This window comes from Lactuca serriola, chromosome 8, assembly GCF_051521515.1.
Source record: "Lactuca serriola cultivar US96UC23 chromosome 8, Lser_US96UC23_V15, whole genome shotgun sequence".
Classification (NCBI taxonomy): Eukaryota; Viridiplantae; Streptophyta; class Magnoliopsida; order Asterales; family Asteraceae; genus Lactuca; species Lactuca serriola.
In genome coordinates this window covers 152,412,265-152,432,678 of record NC_136415.1, presented here as the reverse complement: position 1 = coordinate 152,432,678, position 20,414 = coordinate 152,412,265, and the positions used below count along the sequence as shown (strand labels likewise).

The window sequence follows — 20,414 nt, the reverse complement described above, 5'->3', positions numbered from 1 at the left end:
TATCTTTTGCATGTGACTAGATGTGTGCCTGCGCAAAGCAGCGACGATAAATCGTTTTTTGGGCGAATAGTTTTCTTAATGGAAAATAATTATTAGATTTTGTTATTAGTTATTATGTAATAAGAAAAATTACCACTTTTAATTAAAATATTTATGTTTAGAACTTATATTTATATTGTATGTTTATACATTTGATGTAAATTAATTATTATCGGCATCTAGTTCAATAAATATAAATTAACTTATTTTGATGGATTTAATATTTTAAAATTGTTATTTTGTTCCAAATTAATTTTTAATAACCTTCCTTAATTCAAGTATTTAAAGTTTTGGTAAGTATTAATGGTTTTGTTATGCATAATTGATTTGTACAAAAAGCTTTGTATCTTGTACCTCTTAAAATTCAAGAAATGTTGAATATGCTTTATATAATAGTAAAGATAAGTTTGATACAAGTTTTAGAGAGCCCGATCAACTGAAACTTTTCTTCATTCCAATAAAAAATACTTAAAAATGTTTAATATCAATTGTTATATCAACCAGGTATTGTTTAGTTATTTTTGCATGACGTTTCTGTACAAAAGATACCTCACAGTGGACATCAAATTACGTCCACCTAGAAGTGAGATGATATTATGGACCTCCATTTTTGCATGAAGTATGTAAAGTATAGAGATGATAAGGGCAAAAATAGAAGTGACCCCACTGATAATAAAAAGACCACCAAATCTATTAAGCTTCAAAGCTTGGGGCATTGTAGAATTTCTGGCTGGAACCAATAAGTGATTATCAAACCACTTACTCTCCAAACTTCCTAGAGTACCATCTAATCTCATTCTGGCGATTTCTCTTGACACGTCTTCTACCAACGGCGAACCTTTTTGGAACATCTGAATGAGATACATGTCAACCAAAGTTATATATGAAAATATGAAAGGCTCCTTATGTGCATACTATAAAAAATGTAAATTTTGACTACTTGAATTGACTATTTAAGAGGAAATATATTAATTAACTTTATCAAATATATTTGATATGCTGTAAAACCACTTTATATAACAAGCTTCTATTTTCTACGAAATGAAAAACTTCTTGCAAGTACTACATTACAGTGTTACGTTAGCTTGTACTTTCCTTATTTATGCAACTGTTTTTAGATTTATGTTGTATGGTGGTTTTATTGGTTATATGGGAGCCGATTCTTACTCTTTTAGGTGATTATTTGGTTATCAAGCCACCTCATTAGTTAGGAACTTTTCCATGTTATCAGGAGTTTTTTGATTTTTATTAGGACACTTCATGGCTTTGTAAATAAAGCAACTAGTAGGTCTTTTTTTTATTTGTTCCTACACAACTCATTTTTCTATTCTCTCGGTGATTTTAACCTTTTCTAACCCTTCATATTTTAGATTTTACTAAAGTAATATTATTGCCTTTAAGGTTTTACTATTTTTGGTTTCCAATCAAATCTCTTGTGTTCTTCATGCGTTGATTGTTTGTGTTCCAATAATAGTGTATATTACAACAAAATCAATGTGAGTACTATCAATTAATATGACATCCATAATAATGCATTGAATTCATTAAAAGTTAATGAGTTGGCAAATCATCATTCTACGCTCCATACAACTCTACCAAAATTTTCTCATAATACATTGAAGTCTAAAACATTTAATGGAAAATATATCTAACTTATGAAATTAAATAATTAATTTTTTTTCCATTAAAGAGTTCAACGACTATTGAAATCCATATCCATTGAATGCAAACATGAAATCTTACAATATGGTAGAGTTTAATCAGTTGATTGTTAATTAGACATGACACTTTATTCAACTCTCCCATTAAAATATGCATTGCGGACACTCTTATGTGATGATAATAATGAAAAGTAATCCGGTCAGGAAATATCTCAAAAATAAAAAATTTCCCAAATGTATGAACCAATGACCCATTGCACCAAGTTTTGTAATTTGGCTTCAAATTTTTTAAAACAAGATTCTATTTCTCATTTGCGTTTACCTTCATTCTCCATTCTATAGGCCTTTAATAACCTTACACTCAAACTTATTTTTCTCATGATTAACTAAATGAAATATTGAAATGTCTATAATTAATGACCACAGTTAATAGATACTTGCAATCTTTCCCTTTTATATCTACATATCAATTTCCATGACTCAAACTCGTCAAAAAAAAAAGAGTGACTTTATGATATTAAAATGGATAATAATAAATACGGAATTGTCGGATAGCCTTTTCTGTTAAACCTTAGAAGGGAAGGATAGCATGGGAAGGATAGAAAGGAAGGGTAGCCTTTTTTCTCATGGGTTGATAGAAAAGGTAGGGAATGATAGAAAAGGAAGGGTAGGATAGAAAAGTGATTTCTCTCTCCTAGGAAGGATATGTTTCTCTTTCCTAGATACCGTTTCTTATTAATAAAAAATTGCAGGGTACAATTGTTTAAAGCTCTTCCTGGGTACAAGTGTTTAAGGCTCTTCCTAATTGGTTGTCAGGTAAAGGAAGTGGAACATGACATTTTCTTTATTAGTTTTAGATATGCTAGATACTTTCCAGGATTTATGGGATATGTCTAGATATAGGTAGATTATTTTGTATTTTAATATCAGTCATCTTAGGCTATATATTTGTCTGGTGGTCAGCCACTTCTTGTAACCAATGTAACTGTCTGTTTCCTTTATAAAAGACTAAGCTTTTTAGCTTGTAATACTTGGCCTTATTTTCTTTTCTATTTATGTACATTTTTTATTTGCCAATATTGTGAATGGTAAATCACCTGTAGTATTGCATAAAATTATATCCTTATTTCCAATAAGTGGTATCACAGCATGGTTATTGTATGCCGAAATATATGCCAAGATTACTCATGGGAGATAAAGGTGAAGGTGTTCAAAAATGCAAGAAATAAAGTAGTATTACGCTACACTATCCAATGCTTATGAAGTTAAATTAATCGGTGTGGGCTATAAAGATGCAAGTGAATTTGCAAGCATAAGGAGTGTGGGATGCAATGCAACAGAAAGTTCGAATGACTCTAGATGCAATCTATCAAGCAATTCCAAATGATGTGCTACTTATGTTAGCTGAGAAGGATACAACTAAAGAAGAAAGGGAAATGAGTAAAGTGATGCACATGGGTGCCGATCGAGTAAAAGAAGCTAAAACACAAACCTTGAGAAGTGACTTTGAGGTTATCCGAATGAAAAACAGTGAATCGGTGGATGATTTTTCATGAGATTAAATACCATTGTAACTGGTATTTGATTTCTAGTAGAAAAAATAGAGGAACTTGTGGTGGTGAAGTAGTCTCTTCGAGTTGTCCCATCACGATTTATGCAAATCGTGACATCTTTAGAACAATTTGGAGACTTAAAAAACATGACTGTGGAGGAGGTTGTGGGTCGTTTGAAAAACTCATGAAGAGAAGCTTCAGAGTTATGGATTACAATGAGACGAACCTTCCTTGTTTCTTAAACATGCCAAGTAGGCATCACGATCCAAGAAAATTGACAAGGGGATTTCATCAAACACATCAAAGGATAGAGGTAGTCATGATGGCCAAGGCCAGGGAAGAGGTCGAGGCCAAGGATGTGGCCGTGGTTCCAATTAAAAAAAGAATTACCCGAAAAAAGATAAAAGAAAAGTAAAATGCTTTAAATCTGAGAAGTTTGATCATTATGCATTGGAGTGCCTGGAAAAGAAGCACGATGAGGAGGCAAATCTCAAACAAATCAATGAAGAAGCACCCATCTTGATGATGACAATCTCACAAGAACATGTATCCAGAAAGGTGTCGCTAAAATAGGTGATTTGTATTAATATTCTTACATCGGGGGAGAGTCGAGTAGAGTCCAAGGTGTGGTATCTCGACAACGATGATAGCGACCATATGATGGGAGACCACTCAAAGTTCCATGAGTTGGATGAAAATATTATCGGTCACATGGTATTTGGCGAGGGTTCCACTATTGCTATTTTAGGAAAATGATCGATTTTATTTGATTGAAAAATATCGACCAAAGACTTTTGAATGAAGTATAATACATCCCAAGTCTTAAAAATAACATCACTAGTCTTGGAAAAATGAAAGAAGAAGGAAGTCTACTCACTATGTACTGGTCAGTTTTGACATTACACAATAGAAATAAAATTCTACTTTTGAGAGTTGAATGATCTCCAAACCGGTTGTACAAAACTTCACTGAGAACCGGTAGACCAACATGCCTTTTAGCCACAAAGGATGAACCAGCTTGGATATAGCATTCTTGACTTGGTCATGCTAATTTTCCCGCTTTAAAAAAGTTTTTTGAAAAAAATATGGCAACCAAAGGTCCCAGGATCGAACATCCAAATCAAGTGTGTGACAGGTGTGTTCTTGCAAAACAAACCTGAATCTCTTTATTGAACCAAACGTTGTTTCGAGCTAAAAAAACCACTTCAACTAGTACATGCGGACTTATGTGGTCCTATTACACCCACTTGGAAGTTTGAAGCCTTGGGTGCTTTCAAACGATTCAAGTTGATGGTAGAAAAAGGTTCGGGTTAAGAATTAAAGACACTTCGTATAAACCGAGAATGGAGAGTTTATGTCAAAAGATTCTCATCATTTTGTGAAGAATATAGAGTAAAAAGGCATCTTATGACTCCCTATTCACCTCAACAAACTGGAGTTGTAGAGAGACAAAATTATACAGTTTATCTTCTCAACCGCTTACCTGTGAAAACGCTTCCCGACATCATGCCGTATGGAGCTTGGTTTAACAAAAAAACAAACCTTGAATATTTGAATATTTTTAGTTGTGTTGGCTTTGCCAAAGTTGTAGGTGTACATTTGAAGAAACATGAAGGCTGAAACAAAAAAGATGGTGTATCTTGGGGTAGAAGATGGAACTAAAGGGTATCGATTATTTGATCCAGAAAGCTAGAAATTGCGGGTTATTCACGATGTTGTTTTTGTTGAAAGTGAAGGATGAAATTGGTACAAAAACAAGGAAGATGAAGTCGCTACTCCTAAAACATTAACAATAATTGAGACGGACAGCCACAGAGTCAATCTGACGTAACCAGACAACCCCGAAGTCAACTTGAAAACCCCATACAACCCTAGAGTTAACCCGAAAAACTCGGAAAACCCCTATGTCGAATCTGTTCATCCTGAAAAGCAACCCCATATACTCCTATTTCGGCCTCGTTTTATTCAAGCTTGACCGACACAGAAAGCGCTTCAAGTGAGGTTGGGCCAAAACGATTTCGTTTGCTTGCCAATATCTATAATGATGCCGAAAATGTGATCCTAGAACCCGAAGAATTATTGATGAGTGCAATACATCAACCCTTGAATTTTAAATAGATAGTTACCTTTAATTCATGGCGGGATGCCATGCAAACGAAGTTGGATGCAATCGCGAAAAACAAAACATGGAAGCTTACTGACTTGCCACCGGGTCATAAAATGATAAGATCAAAATGGGTATTTAAAGTGAAAAAAGACATTCTTGGAAATGTCAGAAAATATAAAACTCAACTAGTTGCAAAAGGATATGCGCAAAAACAAGGAGTCCTCCTTGATGAAGTTTTTGCACCGGTAGCGCGACTTGACACCATATGTAGCGGCCGAGCTGCTAGGTATGAAACAAATCTATATATTCAAATTAAACAAAAGATGTGGATGGTTCGTGAGTACGTTGGGTGTACGCTAGGTACGCACAATGTACTCCTTGCATGCACTTTATCGGGGTGATCCCGGCGTACGCTGGGCGTACCCATGCATACGCTGGGCATACGTAAGCCAGGGCAAACCCTAATTGTTAGGGCACCCTATTTAAGATCCTTAATTCCTTTAAGTGCATCACCCTTTCAGCCCCCATTGCCTTTTAGTTCTAATCTCGAAACCCTAGCCTTCTTGAGTGCATTTCTGAGCTTACATAGAGTTTTTGGGTGTTCTTTTATGGTTTTGAAGAGGAAGGAAGCTTGAGGAGAAGCAAAGGCAAAGAAGGAGCTTATAGATCTAGAGTTTGTGCATCATTTCTAGCTTATTGAAGGTATAAAATCTGAAACTTGTTCATTCTAAGCTTATATCTAGATTTAGGGAAGAATTTAGCATCTTTTGGTCCCATAACTTGGTCTTTTGGAGTATGGGTTACTCCAGCCATTTTAGTTGTCATTTTGAATCTTAGGAGTGCATGAAGTCATAAAAATCGCATCTTGAAGGTTAAGACACAACCATGCATGAGTTGGTGACTACTTAAGAGAGATAGAAGGCTTAATTCATGGTTTGGGTCCCAAAAAGGCAGGCAATAGAATAAAGTTTGCACCTTTATGGCTTAAGACACTTTTATGAACTTGGATCTATGTTTTGGACGTTAAATCTTAATGGATTAAGATATAGGAGCAAGTTGTTGGATTAATGTCTAAGTCCATAACTATAATTGGTAAGACTTGACCCGACCCGGCATGGTCCATTTGGGTTGCATACCATCATGCACTTGGATAGACTATAATGAGAGAAATAAGACACTTATGGTTATTAATATATTATAAGTTCTAGTATATTAATAATAAGAATAATAAGATTATTTAATTAGTATTGATCAAGAATTAATCTAGGATTAATTAAGTGATCAAAAGAAGACTAATTAAATATATGGGTTGATTGTGTAAATCATCCATACTTGTATAGTGGGCTAATGCTCCATGGATAATCAAGTTGGGCTAAAACCCATAGGATGGTCCATGGATGCTCCATGGTGTATTTGTACCCATGGATCATGGAAATGAAAGGCCATGTCAATTAGGGCTTACATGGTGTAACCCTAACTATATAAGCATCTTATTCTTGACCAAAATCGGCCACTAGAGTGTGAAAAGAAAGGGCTAGCCGATTTCATGAGTTGTAGAATTCTCTCAAGTTATTCTAAGTGTTTTGGTGATTGTGATTCCATTTGAGGTGTCACACTTGGGGCACTAGGCACTCAAGCTTCATGAAGACTTTCTACATGAAAGAGGTATGTATTCTATCTTGTTATATTCATTGTTTTATATGCTAGATTAGGATAATACCTTGGAAGTTCTTATTTGCATGTATAATAGAGAAAAACATAGATCCAAGGTATTTAGGGTTGCATGTACACTTAGGAGTGTTAGAATGCTCATAACCCAACAGTGGTATCAAAGCCTAGGCTTGTTTTCTTGTTATACCTGCAATAGAAGCTGAAAAACCGAATCTGGTGCTGTCTGATCATCAGACTCGGCGAGTCCATCAGAGGACTCGGCGAGTCCATGCCTAAAATGTGATCAATTCGATCCAACTCGCCGAGTTGGTTAATGCACTCGACGAGTTGGACCCCCAGACAGCATATTTTCGAGTTTTTTGCTAGAAATGGACTAGGAACATTACCCTAAGTTATTTTTGAACTTATAAACTTGTTTTTGATGTGGTAATGTTCATGCTAATCCATTTTCAAAGATAATTGTCAATAGATTCATGTTTTGTATTAGTTTAAGGTTTAGACTAATTACATGAAAAAATTTGATTTGAATTATCTTGTTCTTATGAGTTGCTTAGATTAATAGAAAAGTTGAGTGAAATAGTTGTTTTCAATCCATTTTAATCTAAGAGTTGAGTATAAAATGTGTTTGTGTAACTTGTCCTCAAGTTACATGAAGAGTCACATTAAAGACTCATAAAATTCATAAAAGTTGGCAATGGTTACAAAATGAAGAGTCTTGTGTCATTGAATAATGTTTTATGACTCCATAACTTGTCCTCAAGTTATGGAAGTTCAGGAGTCACTTCATTAAAGAAAAATATGTAACCATAATTAAATCCATAAGTTATAAAATAAAGAAAAAGTTACTTCTTTTATTAGTTTAAAGTCTTCCATAACTTGTCCTCAAGTTATGGAACTTGAAGAGTTTTTGGAATAAAACTACTTTAAACACATAAGTTATGGAATTAATTAGTTTTGAATAGTTTCAAAACATGCCCTCAAGTTTTGGAATTTGAAAAAGTTTTCACTTATGAATACTTTAATTCCAAGTTAGCCCTTAGAATTTTAAAGAATTAAAATTCAACCCTTATACTTTATAATATTATAAGTTAATAATATATATATATGTATAAGAGTGAAGTCAGTCTTATCGCTAGTACGCCTCATTCACGAAGCCAGTCTATAAGGTGGGTATAAGGTTGTTGCCTATAAAATGGCAACTTAATGGGTGTCCACTCTCACCCACCGCTTGCTTGACCGGTGGAGGGTCGTTAGCCGAACGGGTTTGACAAGACTATAATTCTCCCTTCATTAAAAGTATTAATGATAAATACTAAGTAACTAAACTTTTATAAATACCCAATCTTAGTTACTTAAGAAAATGTGAATAAGGTGCTAATCCATGAAATTACACTTTACACTTTGTCTAAGTTGTTAGTGGAGCGTGTGTGGTTAACCGGCACACTAACTTGGACTTAACAAGGTAGGTAAAGGGTGACTTAATATTTATCATAGTATCGATGGAGCGTGTGTGGTTAACCGGCACATCGATTGAGGGGTAATTTATTAAGGGTACCAAGTGATTTGCATGGTTACTTCACACCTTGTTTTGTGATCCTCGACATCCCAATCACAAAACCTGAAGGGCACACTCGAGATTGAAACATGCCTTTGAAAAGTTCAATGAATCTCAAAGATCTAGGAGTTTCAAAACCAATTAAAACCTAATAATACATTTCGTTTATCTTGGTGGAAATTGGTGAATCGTCATTCACCTACCTTCAAATATTTTATAGCTTGGATTACGGCATACCTCTTCTAAGTTATAAAATAGTTTGTTGGGTCCTAGCCTTAATATTTCATATTGGGTGTCATATTAAGGACTTTAAAATCAACTATCTTGAATATCTCCCAAAAGATGTCTGGTTTAGACATATATGATCTTCCCAAATCTTTTGAAACAAGGTTTCCTAATGAAGATGATGTCCCATGGATATCATACTTATTTCTCCTCCTCCAATTATTCTCCCCAACCCACAAGTTCTTGAAAAGTTTATGGTCACTCAGGCCCTATTGGCAAGGCAAGGTCTAGGTGTGGTCACGTCTTGGAGATGTAGTCACATATTGACAAGCCGGGAGAGTTGGGTGTCAAAGTCTTGAGAAAGTCGGTGGTTCAATCACTTTCTAAGTCACATAGTGAGTTCCTTTGAGACACCTATGAAACAGACTATGACTAGACCCTTAATGACCTTATCTATTTGCTAAGATCAACTTCCTAAAACTTTATCGACATTGATAATGATGACATTGGTTTTCCAGTAAAGCTCTCTCTTCCCAATGGAAAGGGATCGGCCATAGTCAACTCGGTTGACCAAATGGTAAAGAGAAAAGCTAAGTCTGTGATAGTCTCGGGTACCATTATCAAAGGGTCCATATGTTTATATTTCCAAAGGAAGGGGCATTGGTTGCGAAGCTGCCAAATTTACCTAAGGATGTTAAAGTCAATAAGCTTGACTCTACTTCAGGTAAAGTCCACTATCTAACTCTGTTAAGTTTCTATTCTGAGATTCTTTATACATGATGTGACTGGGTCACATGGTGATGTTTTAAGAATCAAAGAAAAGTGAAGAAAATTAAAGAAAGAATATGTTGAATCTGATCGCGTAGATGGATTTCTAACGCATAGCTTGAAAAATCGGATTCTTGAGCTACTTCTTAGGAGTTATGATATTTTTGCTTAGGAATAGATAACAACAAGTTTTCATATGGATTGTAAGGATTAGTTTTTCCGCAAAGTTTTAAAATAATAGAAAATTTTTGATTTTATTTATTTTAAAATATCCTTACAATGGCATTTAAGGAAAAATTGTTGCTTATATGATTCCATTAAGAGCAAGAGTGGAAATATGAAGTTGATTCTTTCATTTGTGGTAATGTCTATATTTACCAAATAAGGAAAGATTCTCATCACCCAAGTTTCATTTGGACCGGGACTTGGAATCATGCAAGTTGTATAGCATGATGAATGAGAACTTTCAAGTTTTGGAAAAATTAAGACTAATTACTTGTTCACATGGATGTGTGAGTCAAGTAAAGGACTAAGGGATCGAGTACACATTCTTGTGCACTGATTAAGTCCACCACAAAAGATTGATAAGACTATTCGTCATAGTTTACTAAAGTTCAGTAAATATGATTATAATTACAAGCTTAAGTGTAACTCTGAGACATTGGAAAAGGTTCTAATGTATGGCAGAGCGAATAAGAAGAATCAAATTAGGCAGAAGGATAAAAGTTCCTCAAATCTGAGAGTACTTTAGTATCAGTTTTTGTGATCATCTTAATGATTAAGAAACCATATCAAAATTAGTTCTCTAAGGAAATCTTAGTGCATTCTTATGACTAAGAAGAGGAACTTGAATTGTTGAAATGGTTAAATCAAGAAGATGAGTCATACTTCGTTCCAATACAAGACTTAGAGTCATACTCCAAGATTGTAACTTGAGTGACATGTCTCAAAGAAGGTTTAAAACACTTTTCAAATGTAAGAGTAAAAGTTTTCTACTCTTGTACATTTGAAATTGGTAAGTTGTGATGTTTTGGATAAAACAAAGACCAACTTAGACCAATTGTGTGAAGTGTTTGTCTTGATTAGAATCCACACTATCTCTTGGATATTTGACAAGGGAGTCTTATAGGTCAAGAGGACAGTGGGAGTCTTAAAGGTCTCAAGAACTAATCAAGAATAGAACCTGAAGTTCTTCACTAGCACACGACTTGAGGTTTATAATCTATCGTGTTGACATATTCTGTGCCCATTCCAGTTAAAGTTGGCTTTGCATATGAGTTCTTAGAGTTCTCAATTGGTTGCATAACAACTTGGAAGCAATGGTAGGCCCTTGAGCTGCCAGGTGGCAAGAAATTAAGATTGAGTTCAGTCCATATGGTTTTGGATTAGTCATTATCTTTGTCTTATGTCTATGGTTTTGACAATTCACATGGATAAGAACACATACACCATTACATCTAAGTGTCATAAGGTTTCTCTCCGATTCATGAAAATGATGGTGAGGAAACACTTTCACTAAGTAGATTTTATCTAGATAGCAATTGTGATATTTGCATTCTCAAAGTCGTTAGTGGAGCGTGTGTGGTTTACCGGCACACTAACCTGGACTTGTGAGAAGTGGCAAAAAGGTCTAACCATTATGATTACGGCATACCTCTTCATAATTGTTTAGATACACAAGTGTGCTATCTAAGGGAAGGTGTATGATTTTGATAAAGTTTTATCAAAACAATCTAGCATCAGAAATCTGAACTTTGGTAAGAAAGTCAATGAAGTATTGATTTCTAGAAGTCCAGCTGATTTCTGAGTACATGTCAAAGCTAGTGGGAGCATAAGTGTTATGCTAATAATCATCATGTTAGTGGGAGCATGATAATTATGATAAGTATTGCAAGTTAGCAATGTTAATTATAGAAAAACAAAAGTTTCAATTGGGAAAGAGTTGTTTTGCTATAATTAAGGGAGAGGAAATTATACTTCATCTCAAATCTATAAGCTTAGATCGTGAGGTTTTAATCATTTAGTCAAGGATATATATATGAATTTCATGTTGGAATGGCTCAACATAAGGAAATTCTGTATATGGGTCCATTATTTGCGTTCTAAAATTCGATTATGATTACGACATCCCTTTTCATAATCTGAATTATGAGAACTTGGCAAATTGAAATGGAAATGTTATAGCAAAAGACTAGTTTAGTCTTTATGTGAGACATCATGAATCGTGTCCCATATGCTTTGGATATAGGATCGATTACATGTGCCATATTCATCCTTTCTAAAATTTTCCAAATGCCTAGGGCATTAAGAAGGGAAAAGGTTTAGAACTGGATATGACTAAAAGGATTAAACAATTGTCGAGGACAATCTAAGGTTTACCAAAGATTGGTTACTCAAGGACAATTGGAAGTATAGTGATAATTCTGGAAGGACCATATTGACATAATCTATAAGGAGGCAACTCTTGTTCAGAAGTGATAGTCAAAATGGAATCTGGAAATGTTTCAAAGTTAGAATTTTCAATCTGTGTAAGATTAAGGAAACTTAATGCAAGAAGGATGTTTCCAAGGAGTTGATCTCCTTTGGAATACTCTGTAATGATTGTTGCCAAGTCTTTGTGAGTTTGTGCATAATCGTTACAAGAGGATCAATGCATATAAGTTTAGAATCTAACAGATTTCAGTAAATGGCATGAATTTGGAATTCTTGCACTTGCGGTAAGGATTTGGGAGTGTGAAAAGAGAATCATTGAAGTTATGTTCAATGGATCTAGTTCACAAAGTAAAGATCATAGACAAACATAGTATGCATACTTGGTGTGTGGCATGACTAGTGTTTAGAAAAACATAGTGTACATGCTTGGAGCATGGGACAACTATTGTTTTAAATTCAAGAATAAAGTTGATAGCTGAAACAGTATACAATGAATAATGTGTAATCATATGGTGATAAATAAAAGGTGTTTATTTATATTCATAAGTTCTGAGACCATATTGGATTCAATTATTATTGTGTTTCACTTTGTATGTTTTGACTTCCCGAATAAACTAGGTTATTCTTCCGGAATGACTAAGTTATTCAAACCATCCACAGTCGGTCATATGTTGGAAGTAGATATGAATTAAGACTGTCATGGGTTGGCTTGTAGAGGTCTAAGGTGTTGGACAAAGGGCTACAACACTCATGAATGCTCATAAGTTCTGAGTATTGGATTCAACCCGCGCTCATTGGAATCACTTCATGGATTTTATCACGAGTGATCATGAGACGATAATATCTTATATTCTTCAAACCTAGAGATATGAGTTGTTACTATGAGTTGATAGTACATTGATTGCACGAAACCTCATTTGGTAACTCTGTGCTATAAAACGTGCCTTTGTGTATGATTTAACAAGTAGTAGAACAAGCCATATGAGTCGAAGTTTATCCATTCCTTTTACCTTCGGGATAAAAGCGATATATGTGGGCCCCTCGATGATTTGATGATAACAAATGAAAGTGCTCGGCCGGGCCAGGACTGATTTGATTTGTTCAATTAGTCAGTTGTCATAAATCGGAAATCGGGAAACAACAAATGGACAGAGAGAATGATTATAATCCATGTCTCAGTCCATATGATATCTAGAATGGAGGAATATATGATCCCTTATCTAATGGACAAGTCACTGACAAAGGTCAGAGTTCATCTACAAGGTCAGAGTTCGATAGAAGCTTTTGAGAGCTACGATTGCCGGTTGGTTCCTGAAGTCATACGCAATAATAGTTTTAGACTTATCCAAGTGGGAGACTGTTGGATTAATGTCTAAGTCCATAACTATAATTGGTAAGACTTGACCCGACCCGGCATGGTCCATTTGGGTTTCATACCATCATGCACTTGGATAGACTATAATGAGAGAAATAAGACACTTATGGTTATTAATATATTATAAGTTCTAGTATATTAATAATAAGAATAATAAGATTATTTAATTAGTATTGATCAAGAATTAATCTAGGATTAATTAAGTGATCAAAAGAAGACTAATTAAATATATGGGTTGATTGTGTAAATCATCCATACTTGTATAGTGGGCTAATGCTCCATGGATAATCAAGTTGGGCTAAAACCCATAGGATGGTCCATGGATGCTCCATGGTGTATTTGTACCCATGGATCATGGAAATGAAAGGCCATGTCAATTAGGGCTTACATGGTGTAACCCTAACTATATAAGCATCTTATTCTTGACCAAAATCGGCCACTAGAGTGTGAAAAGAAAGGGCTAGCCGATTTCATGAGTTGTAGAATTCTCTCAAGTTATTCTAAGTGTTTTGGTGATTGTGATTCCATTTGAGGTGTCACACTTGGGGCACTAGGCACTCAAGCTTCATGAAGACTTTCTACATGAAAGAGGTATGTATTCTATCTTGTTATATTCATGGTTTTATATGCTAGATTAGGATAATACCTTGGAAGTTCTTATTTGCATGTATAATAGAGAAAAACATAGATCCAAGGTATTTAGGGTTGCATGTACACTTAGGAGTGTTAGAATGCTCATAACCCAACACAAGTATGGGCTGAATGACCAGTACGTCGGGCGTACTCTAGAGTACGTTGTATGTACTGGGCCAATGCCCCGATTCCAGATCATCAACATACGTCGGGCGTGTGAGCCATGTACGCCACACGTACGCAGTCTGTGGGCTTATAAGATTTTTGGGCTCGAGTTTTGTTGGGCTTTTTGACTTGTTTAGTTTTGGGCCTTAGGCCCACCTGTTGTAGCAGGACATTTTTGGGCTTTAGGCCACTTTGGGTGCTCTTAGGCCATATTGGGCCTTAAGGGCCTTATAGTTAGGATTGAAATGCCTTTTTGGACTAGTTAGATTTGGGCCTTGGTGGGGTAGGCCCAATGAGGCAAGGGTTAAGCAACCCTTTCTACTTTTAAGAAAAGAATTAGGGTTTAGACCCTCATGTTAAAATATTGGCCTAATTTCTAATTATGGTTTTATACTTGTTCCTTGGGGAGAGGATTTCGCGAGTCAGCCGCTAAGTGTGATTTTATACCTTCAGTCAAATGTGAATTTCCTTCACAGTATCTGTGGGTCGAAGGAAGCAATGTCGGCCCGCTAGTTTATATTGTAGTATGATGGTTGACTTCGTGACAACTGTCAGTGATGCTTGTGTTGCTTGATGACTTTGTAATTCATTTTTATGATATTATATGGTGGTGGTAAGGGTGAAATAGACCCAATATCCAGTTTAAATAGACTAAAAGGGATTGCAAGCACCCATATAGGCTTGACAGTATTTGGTTGAAATAGACCGAAGGTGATTGCAAGCGCCCAGATATGCTTGACAGTATCCGGTTGAAATAGACCGAAGAGGATTGCAAGAACCCATATATGCTTGGTTGTATGGTGTGGGGTATTTTGGGGGAACTCACTAAGCTTTGTGTTTATAGTTTTCACTTTATGTTTTAGGTACTTCCAGTTCGAAATGGAAGGGCCCGACCTGATCACACCGCCTCACCCTATGATTTCCACATTTTGAGATTTTGGGAGTTTGTACTTTGATAGCATGTTGCTATGATACACTTTTGACTGATTTGATATAAGTATCGTATGTTTTGAAGGAATTTAAAAACAAAATTTGTATCTGTATTTTTGGGATGTTACACCATAAGGATCATTCTTTCCTTAACGACTCAACGTGGGTGGGCCATCCATAATTTAGATGTCAAGTCGGATTTTCTTAATGGCGATATTGAAAAAGAGGTCTATGAAAGTCAACCAGAAGGATACGTTGACAAAATACATAGTCACAAGTTGCTTAAACTCTCCAAGGCGTTTTATGGTTTATGACAAGCTCGTCGAGCTTGGAACATTCGTTTGGATAAAAGCCTAAAAGGAATTTGTTTTTCGAAATGTTCCCAAGACACGACAGTGTAGAAAAGGAACCCGAAAGGAAAAACTCTTTAGTTGGTGTCTACGTCGACGACTTAATTATTACGGGATCAAACAACGAAGACATTGTTGAATTCAAGGAACAAATGAAAGAAGAATAAAAAATGAGTGATTTTGGAGCAACCCGACAACTTCACCCATGGAACCTAAGTTGAAGGTTAAGCAAGATGAAGACGGTGAAAAAGTTGACCCAACTGAATATAGGCGAGTATGAGATATCTACGATACTTGACACACACTCGACCGTATTTATCATATGCGGTTGGTATTGCTAGTCATTTCTAGGAACAATCAACCACACTGCATTTTCAAGTGGTAAAAAATATTTTGCGGTATGTCAAAGGAACCATTGTTTATGTGATAAACTATGGAAAAGGTCGTGAAGTTGAAGACTTGGTTGGTTTTAGTGACAGTGATCATGGAGGTGACAAGAGTCCTAGTGAGATGATTTTCTACCTAGGAAGAAATGTAGTGACATGTCAATATCAAAAGCAAAGGACTGTTGCCTTGTCAACATGTGAATCTGAGTTCATGGCAGCGGCTGCATGTCAAGCCATTTGGCTTGGGAATCTCGTGAAAGAGCTTACATGATACCACATCATGCATATCACCTTGTTTGTTGATAACAAGTCAGTGATTCAATTGATGAAGAATCTTGTGTTTCATGGTAGCAGCAAGCACATTGACATTCACTATCATTTTATAAGGGAATGTGTTGAGGAAAGACACATTTTAGTAGAACACGTCAACTCAAAGGATCAATGAGCGAGCATCTTTACAAAGACCTTGACATACGTGAAGCATGACAAAATGCAAAATATATATGCTCGGCATGACGAATACTGAGCTTGGTCCATTGTAAAGGGGGAAATAATATTAAACTGGATAATAATAAATACGGAATTGTCGGATAGCCTTTTGTGTTAAACCTTGGAAGGGAATGATAAATGGGAAGGATAGAAAAGAATAGTAGCTTTCTTTTTCATGGGTATGATAGAAAAGGAAAGGGAATGATAGAAAATAAATGGTATGATAAAAAGTGACTTTTTTTTTCCGGGGAATGATATGTTTCTCTTTCCTAAATACCGTTTCTTACTAATAAATAATTGTAGGGTATAATTGTTTAAAGATTTTGCTAATTAGTTGTTACATAAAGCAAGTGGGACATCTTTATTAGTTTATTAGATATGCTAGATACTTTCTAGCATCTATGAGATATGTCTAGATATAGATATAGGATTAATTATGAGATATGTCTAGATATAGATATGAGTAGATTATTTTGTATTTTAATATTAATCATCTTAGACTATATATTTAAGTGGTGGTGAGCTACTTCTTGCAACTATGTAACCGTCCATTTCCTTTATAAAAGACTTAAGCTTTTAAGCTTGTAATATTTGGCCTTATTTTGTCTTGTGTTTCAATATATTTTTTATTTGCCCATACTATGAACGGTAAATCACCTTTAATATCGCATACCAATTAGATCCTTATTTCCAACAGACTTTACTAGTCACTGCAAGAATCACCAAATAAAATAGATGCATATGTAGTGCAAGTGATGAAGAAAGAAGGGTACTTACAAAGGCAAAGCCAGAAGTGATAGGTTGAGAGGAGATCAAGGCATATTCACCTGAGTATTTGCTAAGAAACATCTTGATATAGGGAATTTCATCAACAATGGCATCAGCATCACCATCTTCTGATAAAGCATGAGCATAATCCTCGTATGAGTAGTATGCCCTCTTATGATGACCTTCAAAGTGCACGTTACTGACAGTCACTCCTCTCATAAAAGAACCTCCATGAAACCCCACAATCCTGCCTTTTGATGCCAATTCAAATTGCTCTACAGTCAAAAGTGAAGCCAAAGTTGCTGTGTAGCTCGTGATCAAGACAAGCACCACGAGTAACCAGATAAACATTACAAATCTTGACAGATTGCTTGACAACTTCTCTCCTACAATACAAAATGCAACTCACTTTGAGATCTTGATTTAGATTCTCTATATCAAGAAGTAAAAGTTTCTTAGAGAGAAAGAGGGAGAACTTTGAGCAAAAAAGATGGTCAGTAGGATGAACCAGAAGATTGTTCCAATTCGCTGAGCTGGCGAGCATTCGAATTCGGATTCTTGATTCAAACATTCAATAGCCCAAATAACAAATCCAGTTAGGATAAGAGAAGCGATAGCAGTTAGCCATAGTCCCATGTCCAGTGCCTTCAAGAAGAACCACATGTCTTCTTTCTTGACTCTTGCTAGTGTTCCTACACCCAAGTCAGTGTAAGTCGATGTAAAGTCCACATACACAGATCTGTTAGCCAAGATTGTTGAATCGCCCACAACTCCATCGATTTCCTGTCCACAAGCAAAGCCATATATATATATACTACCAAATTAGATGTATTTCCTAATGACGCTGAAAGTAAAGATGAGCAAGAGTATAAAATTATATATAAACATGTAACAAGCTGAAACATATATACCTTATTGTAGACCTTCTGTACAAGATCATCGTAATTATTGGCGTTGTCAAATAAAATGAATGTGTAAGGCACTTCATATGGTAAAGCACGAATGCATGTGTTGAATACATCTACGGAAAACCCAGTAGCAGTTGTAACATTTTTCTCAACATCATGATCTACATCCATGAAGTACTTAAAGTTTCTAATCTTCAGAACACCAATTTTCAACCTTTTATTTGGAGTTGCTCGCAACACCCAACCTTTTGGAGCAGTTGTAGACCCTCCGGGCCAGATAACAGCTTCAGGACCTAGAGTAGAGTTTTGATAGACGCTGTTATTCATTGGGTATCCTCGACTGATTCCTTCTGATAGTGTCCAATATCCTACTCTCTTCTCACCATTGTCGATGGCATTCATAATCTCATATCCATTGGATCTTATTTTTCCTTCACTAAGTTGAAACTCACCGCTTATTCCCTTAAATCTTGTTTTAAAAACTTCATGCAAGAGCAAAGTCCCACTATTAATATGTGGGACTCCAACCTTCTCTACAGACTCAGCAAGCGCCCAGATTGTGTCGTATGCCCATATGGCAGGCACAGGTACTTCTTTCGTCAATGAGGTATGGTAGTTTCGGTAAAAGAAATTGTGCCATGTCGCTGTTAAGTTATGCAGCCTGACTGATGGTGGAACATACGGCCTAAAACCTATCGCCCCTTGTAATGACTCAATAACTGTAAAGTTTGTTGAACGGAAGAGGTCAACTGTTTTTTCAGTTAAAATCCATGCATATTCTTCCGTTACCATTCCTAAGCTTTTTGCATTCAAGAAGAGGTTGGATGCTAATGAAGGCGACATATGTACGATGATGATAGTTGTCTGAAAATTCATGAGCTTGTGCAACTCCTCCGTGATTTCATGAATCGTGGCTGATGATGAAATGGCACTTGTGTAACTGATCTTGATGTTATTATCTTGGAATGACTCAGCCAGATAAGGTAATATCTCCCTCCCATCATCGGTGTCCTCATGAACAAAGATAACATTCCTCCATTTATATAATTCCATAAGGGAAGCAATGCTTTTGGCCATAGTGGATTCATCTTCTTTGATTTGGAACAAGTATGGGTATTCCATTGAGGATCTACCAGCAAAAGAAAATATAGGAACTTGAGCTTTATCAGCAAACAAGGATAATAACTTCGATTGAAGATAGATTTCTGGGCCTATGATAGCCTGCACCTTCACGTTTTTCAGAAGATGATCTACTGGTAATTAAAAGAAACAAATATAAAGAAATATAAGTTAACCGAATATAAAATTAGATGAGACTTGAAGGAAGGAAAGAAAACAAGAGATTATACCAGCTGACAGAGCTTTTAATGGATCTCCCTTAGAGTCCCGAGTGTGAACAACTATCCTTGTTTTGTAACTGTGATTAAGATCATAAAAATCAGATATGGCCATGGTAATGCACCTGTGAATGGACTTGCCTATCCATGACTCCATGTCTAGAATGATCCCAGTGCTTATTACGATGTTGTTGTTTGTGTTGAAGTTTTTGTTTTCTGATGGAACGGACTGTGCCCATAATTCACGGTTTAGAAAGCAGAAGAGGATTAGAAGGGAAAGGCTGATTTTATTCTCGCTATTCATCGGCTTTGCAGATTGGTGCTTGTTCTGAACTACTTGCGCAGTTATATGTTGTGAAAATCTTATACGACTTTAGTGTTTTTTAGGGGTTTTGTTCGATAGAAGAAAAGAATTCGTCAAACTTGTTGATAGCGACCAATTACCACTATCATGCATATAGGTTGCTAACTGACACTACTAATTAATGCAATAACGATGAAGCAAAAACGTATGATGGTTCTTGCAAGGAAGATCATGTTTCTCTACATTCTATTATAATAATAATAATAATAATATGTCGATCAGATGACAACAAATGTGGGATCTATTAGTATCATTCTATTGGTTAGAAATTTTCTAGGATCATTCTATTGGTTAGATCGACAGGAGGGAATTTGAACACGACATGTTGGAAAATATTTCCAGAAGTTTTGTTTTATTTGAGTTAAAATCTCAACCTTACTAAATTCAAATAGATAATGCAATGCTATTCCCTTCAACAAATAATGTTTTCTAAAACTTAGAAAATCGAATTCAAAATGAGTTTGTAACGGGTTGACTTTTCAAAAACTTGTTTATATTGTAGTTGATTTTAATGACACCTAAACCTTTTAATGCAATTAGAATTTTTGAGTGTCAAAAGTGACTAAGACTATCATCAAAGATACAGGTTTGGTGGTTTTGGTGGTATAGAGTACACAATCATATAAAGTAATTAGTTGTAAATTGTAATACCCGTATATTATACGGGTTCATTAAAACAAAATGTTGAATATAAACG

General features: G+C 35.5%; 1 protein-coding gene across 2 annotated transcripts; it reads right to left on the bottom strand.

Moving 5' to 3' along the window:
- Positions 1-496: 496 nt before the first annotated feature.
- Positions 497-19,879, bottom strand: LOC145066471 (glutamate receptor 1.2-like). 2 transcript variants are annotated; one of them, XM_079013730.1, is made up of 5 exons: positions 19,366-19,879; positions 18,020-19,269; positions 17,585-17,891; positions 17,118-17,494; positions 497-890 (listed from the first exon to the last, which is right to left on the bottom strand). In XM_079013730.1, the coding sequence occupies exons 1-5, from the start codon at positions 19,655-19,657 to the stop codon at positions 555-557; spliced, it is 2,562 nt and encodes an 853-aa protein (XP_078869856.1). In that variant the 5' UTR covers positions 19,658-19,879; the 3' UTR covers positions 497-554. The 2 variants fall into 2 exon arrangements, with proteins under 2 accessions (XP_078869856.1, XP_078869857.1); XM_079013731.1 differs by having other exon boundaries at positions 661-890; positions 17,168-17,494.
- Between the last annotated feature and the right edge of the window lie 535 nt (positions 19,880-20,414).

Bases quoted from the DNA above. Each gene is read 5' to 3' on its own strand.
- LOC145066471 (XM_079013730.1), bottom strand. From the start codon at position 19,657: ATGAATAGCGAGAATAAAATCAGCCTTTCCCTTCTAATCCTCTTCTGC. The intron at 17,495-17,584 runs GTTCTCCCTCTT...TTTGTATTGTAG, and splicing joins GACCATCTTTTTTGCTCAAA to GAGAGAAGTTGTCAAGCAAT. The intron at 891-17,117 runs GTAAGTACCCTT...TATCTCATTCAG, and splicing joins TCACTTCTGGCTTTGCCTTT to ATGTTCCAAAAAGGTTCGCC.